General features: G+C 44.4%; 1 protein-coding gene across 4 annotated transcripts in view; it reads right to left on the reverse strand.

Annotated features, from left to right (window-relative positions):
- Positions 1–7,221: 7,221 nt before the first annotated feature.
- LOC106580873 (huntingtin-interacting protein 1) overlaps positions 7,222–13,498 on the reverse strand; it is a 40,216-nt gene continuing 33,939 nt past the window's right edge. For all 4 annotated transcript variants that reach the window (XM_014162394.3, XM_082966542.1, XM_014162392.3 and 1 more), the window contains 9 exons: positions 12,004–12,114; positions 11,753–11,811; positions 11,406–11,499; positions 10,711–10,811; positions 10,374–10,479; positions 10,031–10,154; positions 9,774–9,835; positions 9,584–9,701; positions 7,222–9,471 (listed from right to left, as the gene is read on the reverse strand). In XM_014162394.3, the coding sequence (XP_014017869.2) occupies positions 9,461–9,471; positions 9,584–9,701; positions 9,774–9,835; positions 10,031–10,154; positions 10,374–10,479; positions 10,711–10,811; positions 11,406–11,499; positions 11,753–11,811; positions 12,004–12,114 (786 nt within the window). In that variant the 3' untranslated portion in view covers positions 7,222–9,460. The remainder of the gene's footprint in view (positions 9,472–9,583; positions 9,702–9,773; positions 9,836–10,030; positions 10,155–10,373; positions 10,480–10,710; positions 10,812–11,405; positions 11,500–11,752; positions 11,812–12,003; positions 12,115–13,498) is intronic.

Here is a 13,498-nt window from a genome sequence, read left to right on the forward strand (position 1 = left end):
ATAACACTTCCTAGATCTGAATGAATGAAATAATCTTATTAAATACTTTTTTCTTTACATAGTTGAATGTGCTGACAACAAAATCACACAAAAATAATCAAGTTAAATCCAATTTATCAACCCATGGAGGTCTGGATTTGGAGTCACACTCAAAATTAAAGTGGAAAACCACACTACAGGCTGATCCAACTTTGATGTAATATCCTTAAAACAAGTCAAAATGAGGCTCAGTAGTGTGTGTGGCCTCCACGTGCCTGTATGACCTCCCTACAATGCCTGGGCATGCTCCTGATGAGGATGGCGGATGGTCTCCTGAGGGATCTCCTCCCAGACCTGGACTAAAGCATCCGCCAACTCCTGGACAGTCTGTGGTGCAACGTGGCGTTGGTGGATGGAGCGAGACATGATGTCCCAGATGTGCTCAATTGGATTCAGGTCTGGGGAACGGGCGGGCAAGTCCATAGCATCAATGCCTTCCTCTTGCAGGAACTGCTGACACACTCCAGCCACATGAGGTCTAGCATTGTCTTGCATTAGGAGGAACCCAGGACCAACCGCACCAGCATATGGTCTCACAAGGGGTCTGAGGATCTCATCTCGGTACCTAATGGCAGACAGGCTACCTCTGGCGAGCACATGGAGGGCTGTGCGGCCCCCCAAAGAAATGCCACCCCACACCATGACTGACCCACCGCCAAACCGGTCATGCTGGAGGATGTTGCAGGCAGCAGAACGTTCTCCACGGCGTCTCCAGACTCTGTCACATGTGCTCAGTGTGAAGCTGCTTTCATCTGTGAAGAGCACAGGGCGCCAGTGGCGAATTTGCCAATCTTGGTGTTCTCTGGCAAATGCCAAACGTCCTGCACGGTGTTGGGCTGTAAGCACAACCCCCAGCTGTGGACGTCGGGCCCTCATACCACCCTCATGGAGTCTGTTTCTGACCGATTGAGCAGACATGCACATTTGTGGCCTGCTGGAGGTCCTTTTGCAGGGCTCTGGCAGTGCTCCTCCTGCTCCTCCTTCCACAAAGGCGGAGGTAGCAGTCCTGCTGCTGGGTTGTTGCCCTCCTACGGCCTCCTCCACGTCTCCTGATGTACTGGCCTGTCTCCTGGTAGCGCCTCCACGCTCTGGACACTACGCTGACAGACACAGAAAACCTTCTTGCCACAGCTCGCATTGATGTGCCATCCTGGATGAGCTGCACTACCTGAGCCACTTGTGTGGGTTGTAGACTCCATCTCATGCTACCACTAGAGTGAAAGCACCGTCAGCATTCAAAAGTGACCAAAACATCAGCCAGGAAGCATAGGAACTGAGAAGTGGTCTGTGGTCACCACCTGCAGAACCACTCCTTTATTGGGGGTGTCTTGCTAATTGCCTTTAATTTCCACCTGTTGTCTATTCCATTTGCACAACAGCATGTGAAATGTATTGTCAATCAGTGTTGCTTCCTAAGTGGACAGTTTGATTTCACAGAAGTGTGATTGACTTGGAGTTACATTGTGTTGTTTAAGTGTTCCCTTTATTTTTTTGAGCAGTGTATATATATATATATAGCTCTGGTCTGTCATATTCTATGTTGATACACTGAACATATACAGTACCAGTCAAAGGTTTGGACATACCGCCTCATTTTAGGGTCTTTCTTTATTTTGACTATTTTCTACATTGTAGAATAATCGTGAAGACATCAAAACTATGAAGTAACACATGGAATCATGTAGTAACCAAAAAAGTGTTAAACAAATCAAAATATATTTTATATTTGAGATTCGTCAAAGTAGCCACCCTTCTTCGCCTTGATAACAGCTTTGCACACTCTTGGCATTATGTCTTCACTATTATTCTACATGTAGAACATAGTAAAAATAAAGAAAAACCCTTGAATAAGTAGCTGTGTCCAAACTTTTGACTGGTATTGTATAAATGTATATATTTTTTATCCAGTCGGATAAACACTCCAAACAGCCTAACCAACTGCTCGGAGGTGGCCGCATGGTCCTAAAGCACACCGTTTCCTCGTTTTGTATCACATTCCAATGATAAAACTCCAGGGGATAAAAATGTAATTTCAGAATGTGGGGGGGGGGGGACGGACGGACATGTCGCCCCGTCCCCAGTGAAAGTTGCACCCCTGGTAGTAGGCAACACAGTACCTTCACGAAGGCTGTGTGAGTGATACAGTATGGCTCACATAGTTTCATAACTGTTCTTGGCCAATAGCTGATGGGTGCAATTGCTGCCACAGGTTAAACTAAAGCAGCACTTTGGTGAAGCAAATGCCTTGTGCTTCCTTTCTTACTTTATTCATAGTACAGAATAACTCTATCCGTTTGTTTCACAACGCCATATTTATGGCCCATTGGTCTGAGGGTGTAAAGGCCGAGTCCAGACAGACAGACAGTGCACAACACCAGCTCCTACCACTGTGCCACAGCTCCACAAAATAGAGCCTGTGTGGTTGCTAAGAGATCGGGCCCAATGCAAACATAGCAACATCTGCTGCAATGATCTAAGAGAGAGGCGGACCGGCCGGGCAGCGGAGCCCCTTCTCAGCCTGGCACCAAGCCTCCCCTGGAAACCCCTCCACCAGGGGAGACAAGTTGGAAGGGGAAGGAGAGAGAGAGAGAGAGAGAGAGAGAGAGAGAGAGAGAGAGAGAGAGAGAGAGAGAGAGAGAGAGAAGTGAGAAGATAGTGAAAGGAGAGGGACAGCAAGGGAGAAGGGAGGGAGGAAAAGCATAGGAGAGGGAGAGTGAGAAAGGAGGGGATAGGTAAGAAATATACAGAAACTATTTGTAGGTGTGACATCAGCTCACACACACTCTCCCCTAAAATCTGTTCCCGTTCCAACTAAAACAGCATGGGTTGAGATAAAATAATCACATTTGCTTTTGATGAGGCTAGAATTGGTGATGTAGTCAGTCCTCAAGATCTGCTATAGATAAGGTAAAGCTGCCATTGTTTTCTGCTATTTATATGTATGTACATTTTGGTTCCAGCCACCATGTCATTCATATATATATATATATATTATATCCCTCCCACTTCTAAAACCAAAGTTGTACCCCTGCCTACTACATATACTGTACAACCTGATTACAGAAAGAGGATGCACATATCTGAAGAGGTTGAATGAATGATTGGACTTGTTCATTCATATCATTGTGTGATCATCACTTCCCCCGATCATCCCGTCAATCAGCCAGTCTTCTCCGTACAGACCCACAGCCGACGCAGAGGGCGAGTTAGGACTCGCTTCCTGACATTTCACTGCTCCTACTGTTTCCCTGCCCCGGCCCGAGGACAGAAACCAACCCACACAGACTGGCTGTCTATAGCAGGGAAAGAAAACACAATGAATGTAGTTTACCCTCCTACTTAATTCATTGCCTTGCTCGTTTGCGGCTCCTTTTAGCCGTACAAGGCTTCACGACAAACCCACAAGCGTCAAATCATCTTTCTGTGAACAGATTGAGAAACAACACTCAAAACGGTCCTATGCCTGTGAACTGTGACTAGAGCTGGTAACATTCCCTCTGTTCTTCTTAAAGATGTATGGTTTTCATTGGGAGTTTCTAAAAGCGAACCGCAACACTGCCTCCCTACTTGTTAAAGAGTATATTGGTGTGATATCTCACCATAAGGAACTCACCGGGGACTCGGCTAACCTCTAAAAGCTGTCCAGTGAACAGGAGGCACTCCGTCTCAGTATGTGTTGGTGAAACATCATCGCCCCTGAGAAAGCAGCATCATTTGCTGTTTTGTTTGTTTGCTTTCAAGAACAACAGCCCTTAGAGGAGAGACAGCTCTTTATTTTATTGTCCAGTGACCTCATGTCACTGGACAGTTACTGAACAGTCTGTTAAAGAGATACTTCGGGATTTTGGAAATTCATCTACGTCCCCAGTCAGATGAACTTGTGGATACAATTTCTGTGTCTACGTCTGTGTCCAGTATGAAGGAAGTTAGAGGCAGTTTCGCGAGCCAATGCTAACTATGCACAATGACTTTTGTTCAATGTGCAAGGCAAGCGAAAACAATGTAATCAAAAGGCCTCCAGTGAGGCAGGCTGGGTTTGATCATAGTTTATTGTTCCTATGGCTGACACCCTTATTCACACAAACATTGAACAGTGATTACATTCACATGGCCTGGCTTCACAATAAGGGCTCCTTTTTTAGGGCTTTAACCCTGTAAAAGACTACAGCACCTGGTTCCAAGTAGAGGAAAAGGTCAACTCTACAACAAAGTCTTGTGACGCAGCTAGGCAAAAATGATTTTACCTGGTCAGGTCATGTGGTCAGGAAAAATCTCCTTGCCCTACTGATAACACACATCCTACAAATGAGCTAGCATGTAACGGTTAGTTAGACTCCATCTGATATTGGGATTCTGCATGTGCTGTTACGGGCATTGTTCTACTATCATTGTCCAGTTTTCCTCAGTGGGATATATTGTTTTTCTCATATACCCAAAGCACTACACAACAGAACCAGAGTCACTATCCGATAAATAAAACCTGATCAAATGACCCAGACCTTATTTTCTTCAGATGACAATTATTTTTTTTTTAAACCTGTCAAGATCAACATCTGTGATGACAGCAACTAGAGGGCTGTAGTGTCTGAATGGATGTGTTGTTTGGGACATGGGGTCCATCCAGGCATCATGACGAGAACCTCAGTCGTCGGAGTATAGCGGGAGAGCTCTCTCGATTTTATATAGCCTAGTGCCTGCTCAGCTCCCAACCAACCGCAGGGAACTAAAAATAGCTCAGCCTCTTGGAGCCATGCATCACACCTCCCTGTCCACCTCCCCCTCCCTGCTTGTAATGGATTAGAGAGGACACAACACTGCATAAGTCTACAACACAAATCAGCCAAACAACAGCTGAGCAAACAGCATCCGCCACAGTGTTGTACAGAACATTGATAATGAACAATTGAAAATAAATGTATACATTGGGTAAACTCTGGTTAATATTTTAAAAAAGGAATACAGACACTGGTGTGTGCGTGTGGTCAGATTTCTTCGCAGGGTGCTCGGGTCTGGTCTCAGGCAGGAAGGAGACACAGATCAGCCATAGCTGAGGCCTACAGTACAGCACCAGTACAGTACAGTACACAGAGAAAGAACATGTAGAGCCTGACGCCTGTTCACAATGAAGAATGGTACTGCACTGCTGTCTGTGTATGCAGTATAGAAGTGTGTGGGAGATTGAAAAAAAAACTGATTCAGGAGTTAATGCAGGTTCAAATCCAATCTAATTGTATTTGTCACATGCGCCAAATACAACAGTGAAACACTTACCTACAAGCCCTTAAAATCAACAATGCAGTTTAGAAAAATACCTAAAAAAAGAAATAAAAGTAACAAATCATTAAAGAGCAGCAGTAAAATAACAAGAGCGGGGCTATATACAGGGGGTACCGGTACAGAGTCAATGTGCGGGGCCACCAGGTAGTCGAGGTAATATGTACATGTGTACATGTAGGTAGAGTTATTAAAGTGACTATGCATAGATAAGAGAGTACCAGCAGAGTAAGGGGGGGGGGGGGGGGGGGGGGCAATGCAAATAGTCTGGGTAGCCATTTGATTATATGTTCAGGAGTCTTATAGCTTGGGGGTAGAAGCTGTTTAGAAGCCTCTTGGACCTAGACTTGGCGCTCCGGTACCGCTTGCCGTGCGGTAGCAAAGAGAACAGTCTATGACTAGGGTGGCTGGAGTCTGACAATTTTTAGGGTCTTCCTCTGACACCGCCTGGTATAGAGGTCCTGTATGGGTGGAAGGTTGGCCCCAGTGATGTACTGGGCGGTACGCACTACCCTCTGTAGTTCATACTTTCCCTCTAGATTAGAGATTGTTGTAATCTCCACATTTGTCTCAGATTATATACTTTCATTCATACTCATTTTCCACTTTGAAATGTATATTTTTAGATTGTCGCTCACGCACACACTCACACACGCAAAACCAGATCTTCCCTCCAGGACTGATGAGCGCTGAGGGTTTTATGGAATTGCAGTGATACCCCAGATTGAGATACTGTAGGTCTTCCTTGCCATGCAGTCTAGCTGGCAGATATAATGAAGGGCGATCAGATTAGGATTGACTAATTATTAGGCTGGATACTGTGGTCTATTCCATGAGGTGAAATGTTCAGAATGTTCCAGACAGAAATATAATGAATAGAGCAGACAGACACGATTCCCTGATCTACATGACAGGCAACCTCACAGAAGCCTTGTGTTACAATAAGGAGCGGTGTTCAAAGAATGAAGAAGACAAATGCTAAACGGCTGTACATAACTTTAACCAACAGTGTACTTTCTTGGGCATTGATGTTGGCAGCAATGTCTTAGTAAATACAGATGTCCGGAATTGACTTGAAATCAGGTACGTTTCTTGGTATTTGTAAACAGGCCTTTAATGAGTGGAAAAGAAATCGGGATATTGGTGCATTAGTCTACTCTCAGATCAATGGGAGACAGTTAAAAAGGACCACAACTTTGTTTTTCCATGCAAGAAATCAAATCAATACTTTCCACAAAGGCTCTAGCTGAACATTGAAAGAGGATATGTTCTTTCTCCAGTCCATCTTACTGTATACTATAGCAGTAACAATGGATGTTAATACTGTGTAAATACTATACCCCTACTATTCAAAACTGTGCTGAATAGATTGAGTGATATGAAAGGTATGGTTTGACCCCCCCCACCTACCTTTAGTTCCATTGTCTTGACATTAAACAACAGTGTTCCGTCCACAACTAATCTCACTTATATAACAGTATTACTGTACAACTCACAGAAGGAACTTAGTTCATCTTGCTACATTAAACAATTATTAAATGTTAGACAATCCACTCTTGACCGTTCCTGACAGTACACAGCCAGACATCCATCCTACAGCTCCTGTATCAATCACTATGATTCAAACGTTTCATAATAATTCTCCCCAAGTGCATTACATCCCGTAGAATCCTTAGAAAGAGTACATGAGATAACGTCCTAAAAGAGGAATGGGATGGGCTATCTGGAAATAACCCACGAGTCACTCAATCATTTGAATGATACATTTTCCTAATCACTTAAGGGTTTTAAACATTAAATATTCATGAACATTTTAAGTACTTAAAAAAAAAAAAATGGTGACAGCTTGCCGAGGTCAGTCTGCATTGAAGTGAGCAAAAAACAAAAAAAAAAAACAGGTTTGTCATATTAATGAGTTGAAATATTTAATTTTAAAAACTGAAAAAATTATACGCACATACATAGTTTTTAGCATATCATACAAAGACATTATTTAAATGTTATTTTGAGTACTGTTTGTTTCTCATCGACTACAGTGAGCGGCAGTTTGAAAGGCTGGCTGAGCTGGTTGGACTACAGACTCAAACCAAAGGGTGAGAGGACAATAACCAGGAAGTACACCGTTAAATCATTATTAAATACCCAGTGTCACAACTTTTTATATAAAACAACCAAAAGCAGAGCAGAATAATAAGACCTCAAAAGGGGCATTAAGACACACAGGAAGACAAACTCAAAGAGCATCACACACAGAGAAAGTATACTGTGATTAAACCAGATCAGGGTCCAAATAGGATTCATACATTTTTTTGAATACTTTTTGAATTGCATTGCGTTTCATTGAGCCTGACTGGAGTGCCACATGGGCGTGTTTTGAAGTACATTTGGGACTATTTCATTGGTTCCATGGCGCCAGGCAAGCTCAATCAAGCGCAGCTAAAGTATTTGAAAGGAAAACAAATACTGGATGAAACCCTACTAATCTAACTCATGGTGTACTCGACAACATACAATATTCCCAATACTTTTCATAAAGCCAGATTGAAGAGCAGTAGTGACTACTGGCAAGAGAGGCGAGGAGAATTCATGAGTCTCTAATGTGGTAGCTCTGCTGTGCAACACTGCCCTCGTGTGACAATTTAACATATTACACAGGTCCAGGTATACCCTTCCTGTTTCAGTCCGTTTTCTTCCATTTGGTGCCTAATGAACACAGCCCAGGTGTTATTGCTAGTGTAGACAGATGATGGAAGTTGTTGGTTTCCCTTCCTAGGCTTTACAGCTACGTCGTCTGGGGAAGCTGATAAGAACCCAGCAGTGTGGGTGTGTAGGGCGACGTTCCAATTCCCTACCTTTCTGCTTATTACTTGCTCACTCCACCAGATTTCTTACACAAGTCCATTCCTTTCAAATCAATGAGGGGGGAGTGCAGTGGAGAAGGGTAAATGATCAGACACCAGCTTAAGGAAGTCCTTTTTCCGGCGACGTTAGACACCATGAAGCTCAGAGCCACAGCCATTCAACGGTCCAGCATGATCAGTGTCCTGTTCAATAGGACACGGCGTAGCATACCGTTTAGAAAGCGGAAACAAGCGTTTCATATTGGACACGTTCAGGTACTACCTTTTCTTCCGTGTTGTGCCTAATGAACACAACCAGGGGTTCAAAGCAGCCCCAGACCGTCTCACACACACACACACACACACACACACACACCACTTCATCTCTAGCTTCAACTCCAGCAACAGTCCTCTGGCTGCTCAGACATGCTACACTTGTGCCTTTAGCAAACCTAAACCCCCATTAAATATTCCTGGGCTTTTTTGTATCCACAGGGTAGCTGGGCGTCTAAACAGTCAACTCTAATAATAATAATAATAACAACAACAGTCATCATGGTCTTTAAAACAGGAGGTGAAAAGGCATAAGTCCGTATCCCGGTGGGCGTATAGCTTAGATGGGGTTTGTGTTAGAGATGTAAAAGCTCACAGTGAGTAGAAAAAGAGGATCAAAGAGAAAAGAAAAGTGGGGAGGCAGTGAGGGTGGGAAGGGGTTAGCTCTCTAACACAGGGTACAAGTTAACAACCCCTACCACTTAGAATAACAACGCAACACAACCATTGAGTGGGAGAAAAACACGCCCGTTTTCGTTGCACTGATGAGACATGGGCAGGCAGGGGGAGGGCAGGGGGTGGGGTCTATGTGGAAATCAGTCAAGTCTCCCTCTGATGAGGGATTGTCCCTTGTGCAATGCATTGTAGGATGTCTGGTTGTGAAGAACTTGTGCTCGTGGTGGGTCGCTCCACAGTCACACTGGTGGTGCTCCGACTGGGACAAAGTGAACCGTTGGAGAACTGAAATAAATACTTGGTAGAAGACAGAGGAACCATCAGCTGGTGTGGTATTTCTCAACAGTCGAGGGGGACGGGCCAGGCAGGTAGTCAATCCATCCCGCCACTTTCCCTCCTCATCAATGTCCAATTAGAAGCCGCTGGGAACAAGATCATTTTTAAAAAGCACCTTTTTTATTTGGCTTTCATAAAAGATTAAAAAATAAAGAGAAAGACCAAAGAGAGTATAAATGGGGCAAGAGGCAGAGCGAGAGAGAAGTTAGTCTTGTCGTTGGAGGAGAGGTGGGGAGCAGACCTCAACCTGTACCTGTGAGGAGAATAGAGGGATATTAGACTGGGCTTCAACACAACCAATTACACACAATCGCTATTTCTGCCATAGTACCTCTGCGTAATCACGCTGAGACACACATACGCACCTTCGTCCTCCTCCCCCCAGCCCTCGGCCACCCCGGCCAGCTCGTAGTGCTTCTTCCTTAGCTCTCCAAGACGCTCTCGCTCCTTCTGCAGCTTTGTCTCCAGCTCTAGAACAGAAACCTGACAACACACACAAAAACACAGTTTACTTAGACCTGTAACACACACTCAGCCACCCCACATTGCTCTTACCTGTGAGTCCATCTCCTGCCTCTTGATCTGAGTGAGGGTCATACTGGAGAAATCCATGGTGTCTGAAGCACACAGTCATAGGAGGGAGAGAGATGGAGAGAGAGAGAAAAGGGAGGGACATATGAAGAGAAAGGAGGGGGAGATGAAGATAAGAGAAAGAAATTCAGCATTCGCTCACAAAACATTCAGTCACAATACATGTCATGTTGATCTCTCACTGTGTAAATCCATGGGCACGCTACTGTTAATCCACTCACCTTTCTCCTCGATCTGGGACTTCCCGGACTTGGTGGAGGCTACAACCCCGGCGGTGGCCTGTGTGACCCCTTTGGATGCCAGCTTCAGGCGGCCCAGGTTGGCGTTATCTTTGTCTGCCTTCACCTGCCCAACAGACCAGAGAGTGGATGGGTTACCAATGGGAATGGGTCATGGGTGTGTCTTAAACACATGTAGAGATATGGTTGACATACTGAGTGATGAGAGAGATCTAACTTGGCATGTGTAGATCCGGTTGTGAGTGAGTGTCTCACGCACACACGCACGCACAAGCACACAGTTTGAGTTACCACAAATCATTACATACAAGAAGTACCGTCTCACCTTGGATGCGGCCACCAGTTGTGCAGTGCTGGCTGCGATCTCATGCGAACACACCATCAGCTCCTCGTACTTGCCCTTGCCCTGCACCACCAGGTCTGCTGCATCTCTATGGGATATATTACGCAAAGCATTATGGGTACTGTAGTACATCATGCTACTAGTTCAACGGTTATAGGCTATACAGTATGGGGTGGAGTTTTTTTCTGGTCAGGTCATGTAGTCAGGAAAATCTTCTGGCCTAAATGAGTGTATTCCAGAATACGATGGTGTTGTGGAAAAGTGACAACACTGCTGTAATACAAGGTTAAGTTAGAAGAGAAAGGGTGATACTACTTACACCATGACTGTGGCGCCCCAGCCCACGGCTTTGGAGGCTGAGATCAGGCCTTCCGTCCAGCGAGAGTTCTTGACATAGAACTCCTTCATGGATGCTGCCCCCTGACGGGAAAAAAATATTATATTGGAATATACACTGAGTGCACAAAGCAATAGGAACACCTGCTCTTTCCACGACAGACTGACAAGGTGAAAGCTATGATCCCTTATCGATGTCACTTGTTAAATCCACTTCAAATCAGTGTAGATGAAGGGGAGGTGACAGGTTAAAGAAGGATTGTGAAGCCTTGAGACATGGATTGTGTATGTGTGCCATTCAGAGGGTGAATGGGAAAGACAAAAGATGTAAGTGCCTTTGAAGGGGGTATGGAAGTAGGGGCCAGGTGCACCGGTTTGAGCCATAACACCTTGGAGGAAAAAAAAAGCTTGAGGCATGGAATGCATAGTTGGAACATGTCGGCCATATCTTTAGTGTACAATATGACATTTCCCCCTCCATGTCAAGTGGGAGTGGGAGCACTGAGCAGAAGCTACATAGGCAGCAGAGAGGGCAGCATCTAAATAAAACAAAATACAGCACATGCGCATAAATCTCCATATCAATAGCCCCGGCAAGTCAGGTTCCAGAAAATCCGGAACCGCAGCCACTCCGTATATTATATTATTATGCACATATGATAGGTTTCTGTTTCTCACTCTGCCACTCTCCACAATGTCCCTTTGCAGATCTTTGGAAGACAGCACGAGCACTTTGATGGCCTGCATCAGGTCTGTACAGGAGGCCAGGATCCTATGGGGGGTGATAGAGGACACATTCGATCGGCAGCTCCACATCTTGATATGAAACGTTTCACTCATTTGAAAGTTATGTGATTCTCAAAGCCAGGGTTGTGTTCATTAGGGCACGCGATGAAAACGATGTAAAAGGGTATGAAAAAAAATGAGCGTTTCTTACTGGACACGTCCAGGTAGTCCCTCCCTGTTTCAGTCCGTTTTCTTCCATTCGGTGCCTAATGAACACAACCCAGGAGTGGGAGACTCACCTCTCGTTGACCTCCATCTTAACCCCTGTGTCGACAGCACGCGACTTGTTAAGCATGTCCTGTCAATAGGATACAATAGAGGAAATTAGACACCTTTTGGTTGGTACTATGTAAAATGAAACCAGAGGATTCTTTTCACACACACACACACACACACACACACACACACACACACACACACACTTCTGTTTTATTCTGGTTCTTCCTTGGTGATGGTGGTGACACACACACACCCACGTTGAGCTGGTTACCTCTATCCTGGCAGCTGCTGACTCTACAGCGGCCGATGTGGCAGCCATTTCCTGCTCCACCAGATCTCCCAGCTCCCCCTGCTGCAGCTCCAGACCCCGAGGACGCAGTTTCTACAGACCAGAGAGAGGGAGATAAGAGAAAAAGAGAGGTGGCATTGGATTTGTTGTTTTTAGTGGTGCCCCTAGATGCTGTCAGTTTGACATTTCGACAAAATGTTTTTAAAGATAAGGACATGGGTCAGTTCCCCCTCCCCCTCCCCGTGAGGAAGTTGAGGTTCTCAGAATGATTGCAGGGTGTGGACTTTCGGTAAATTTAGTAGACCTACAATACCAGTCAAAAGTTTGGACACACCTACTCATTCAAGGGTTTTATTTTTACTATTTTCTACATTGTAGAATAATAGTTAAGACATAAAAACTAGGAAATAACACCTATGGAATCATGTAGTAACCAAAAACGTGTTAACTTTTTAGTGACAGGGGGCAGTATTCGGAAATTCAGATGAATGACGTGTCCAAATTAAACTGCCTGCTACTCGGGGCCCAGAAGGTAGGATATGCATATTATTAGTAGATTTGGATAGAACACACTCTGAAGTTTCTAAAACTGTTTGAATGATGTCTGTGAGTATAACAGAACTCATATAGCAGGCAGGCAGGCAAAAACCTGAGAAAAATCCAATCAGGAAGTGTGGAAATCTGAGGTTTGTAGTTTTTCAAGTGATTCCCTATCCAGTATACAGTGTCTGTGGGGCCATTTTGCACTTCCTAAGGCTTCCACTAGATGTCAACAGTCTTTAGAATGTTGTTTCATGCTTCTACTGTGAATGGGGAGAGAATAAGAGGTCCTGGAGTCAGATGAATGAGAAAATGACATGAGCTCAGTGGCGCGCACTCCCGTGAGAGTTAGCTGTGTTCCTTTTCCTTTTTGAAGACAAAGGAATCGTCCGGTTGGAATATTATGGAAGATTTATGATAAAAACATCCTAAAGATTGATTCTATACATCGTTTGACATGTTTCTACGAACTGTAATATAACTTTTTAGACTTTTCGTCTGAACTTAACTGCGCGAGCACAGTGCATTTGGAGTACTCTACCGAACGCGCCAACAAAAAGGAGGTATTTGGACATATATATGGACTTTATCGGAACAAATGAACATTTATTGGGGAACTGGGATTCCTGGGAGTGCATTCCGATGAAGACCATCAAAGGTAAGTGAATATTTAATGTTATTTCTGAGTTTTGTTGACTCCACAAAATGGCGGGTTTGGTTTCGTCTCTGAGCGCTGTACTCAGATTATTGCAAAGTGTGCTTTCGCTGTAAAGTTTTTTTGAAATCTGACACAGCGGTTGCATTAAGGAGAAGTGTATCTATAATTCTTTGAATAACAGTTTAATATTTTATCAACGTTTATGATGAGTATTTCTGTAAATTGATGTGCTCATTCACTGGAAGTTTTGGGAGGCAAAACATTTCTGAACATTACACG

Source organism: Salmo salar, chromosome 20 (genome assembly GCF_965601325.2).
Source record: "Salmo salar chromosome 20, fSalSal1, whole genome shotgun sequence".
In the NCBI taxonomy this organism is placed as follows: domain Eukaryota; kingdom Metazoa; phylum Chordata; class Actinopteri; order Salmoniformes; family Salmonidae; genus Salmo; species Salmo salar.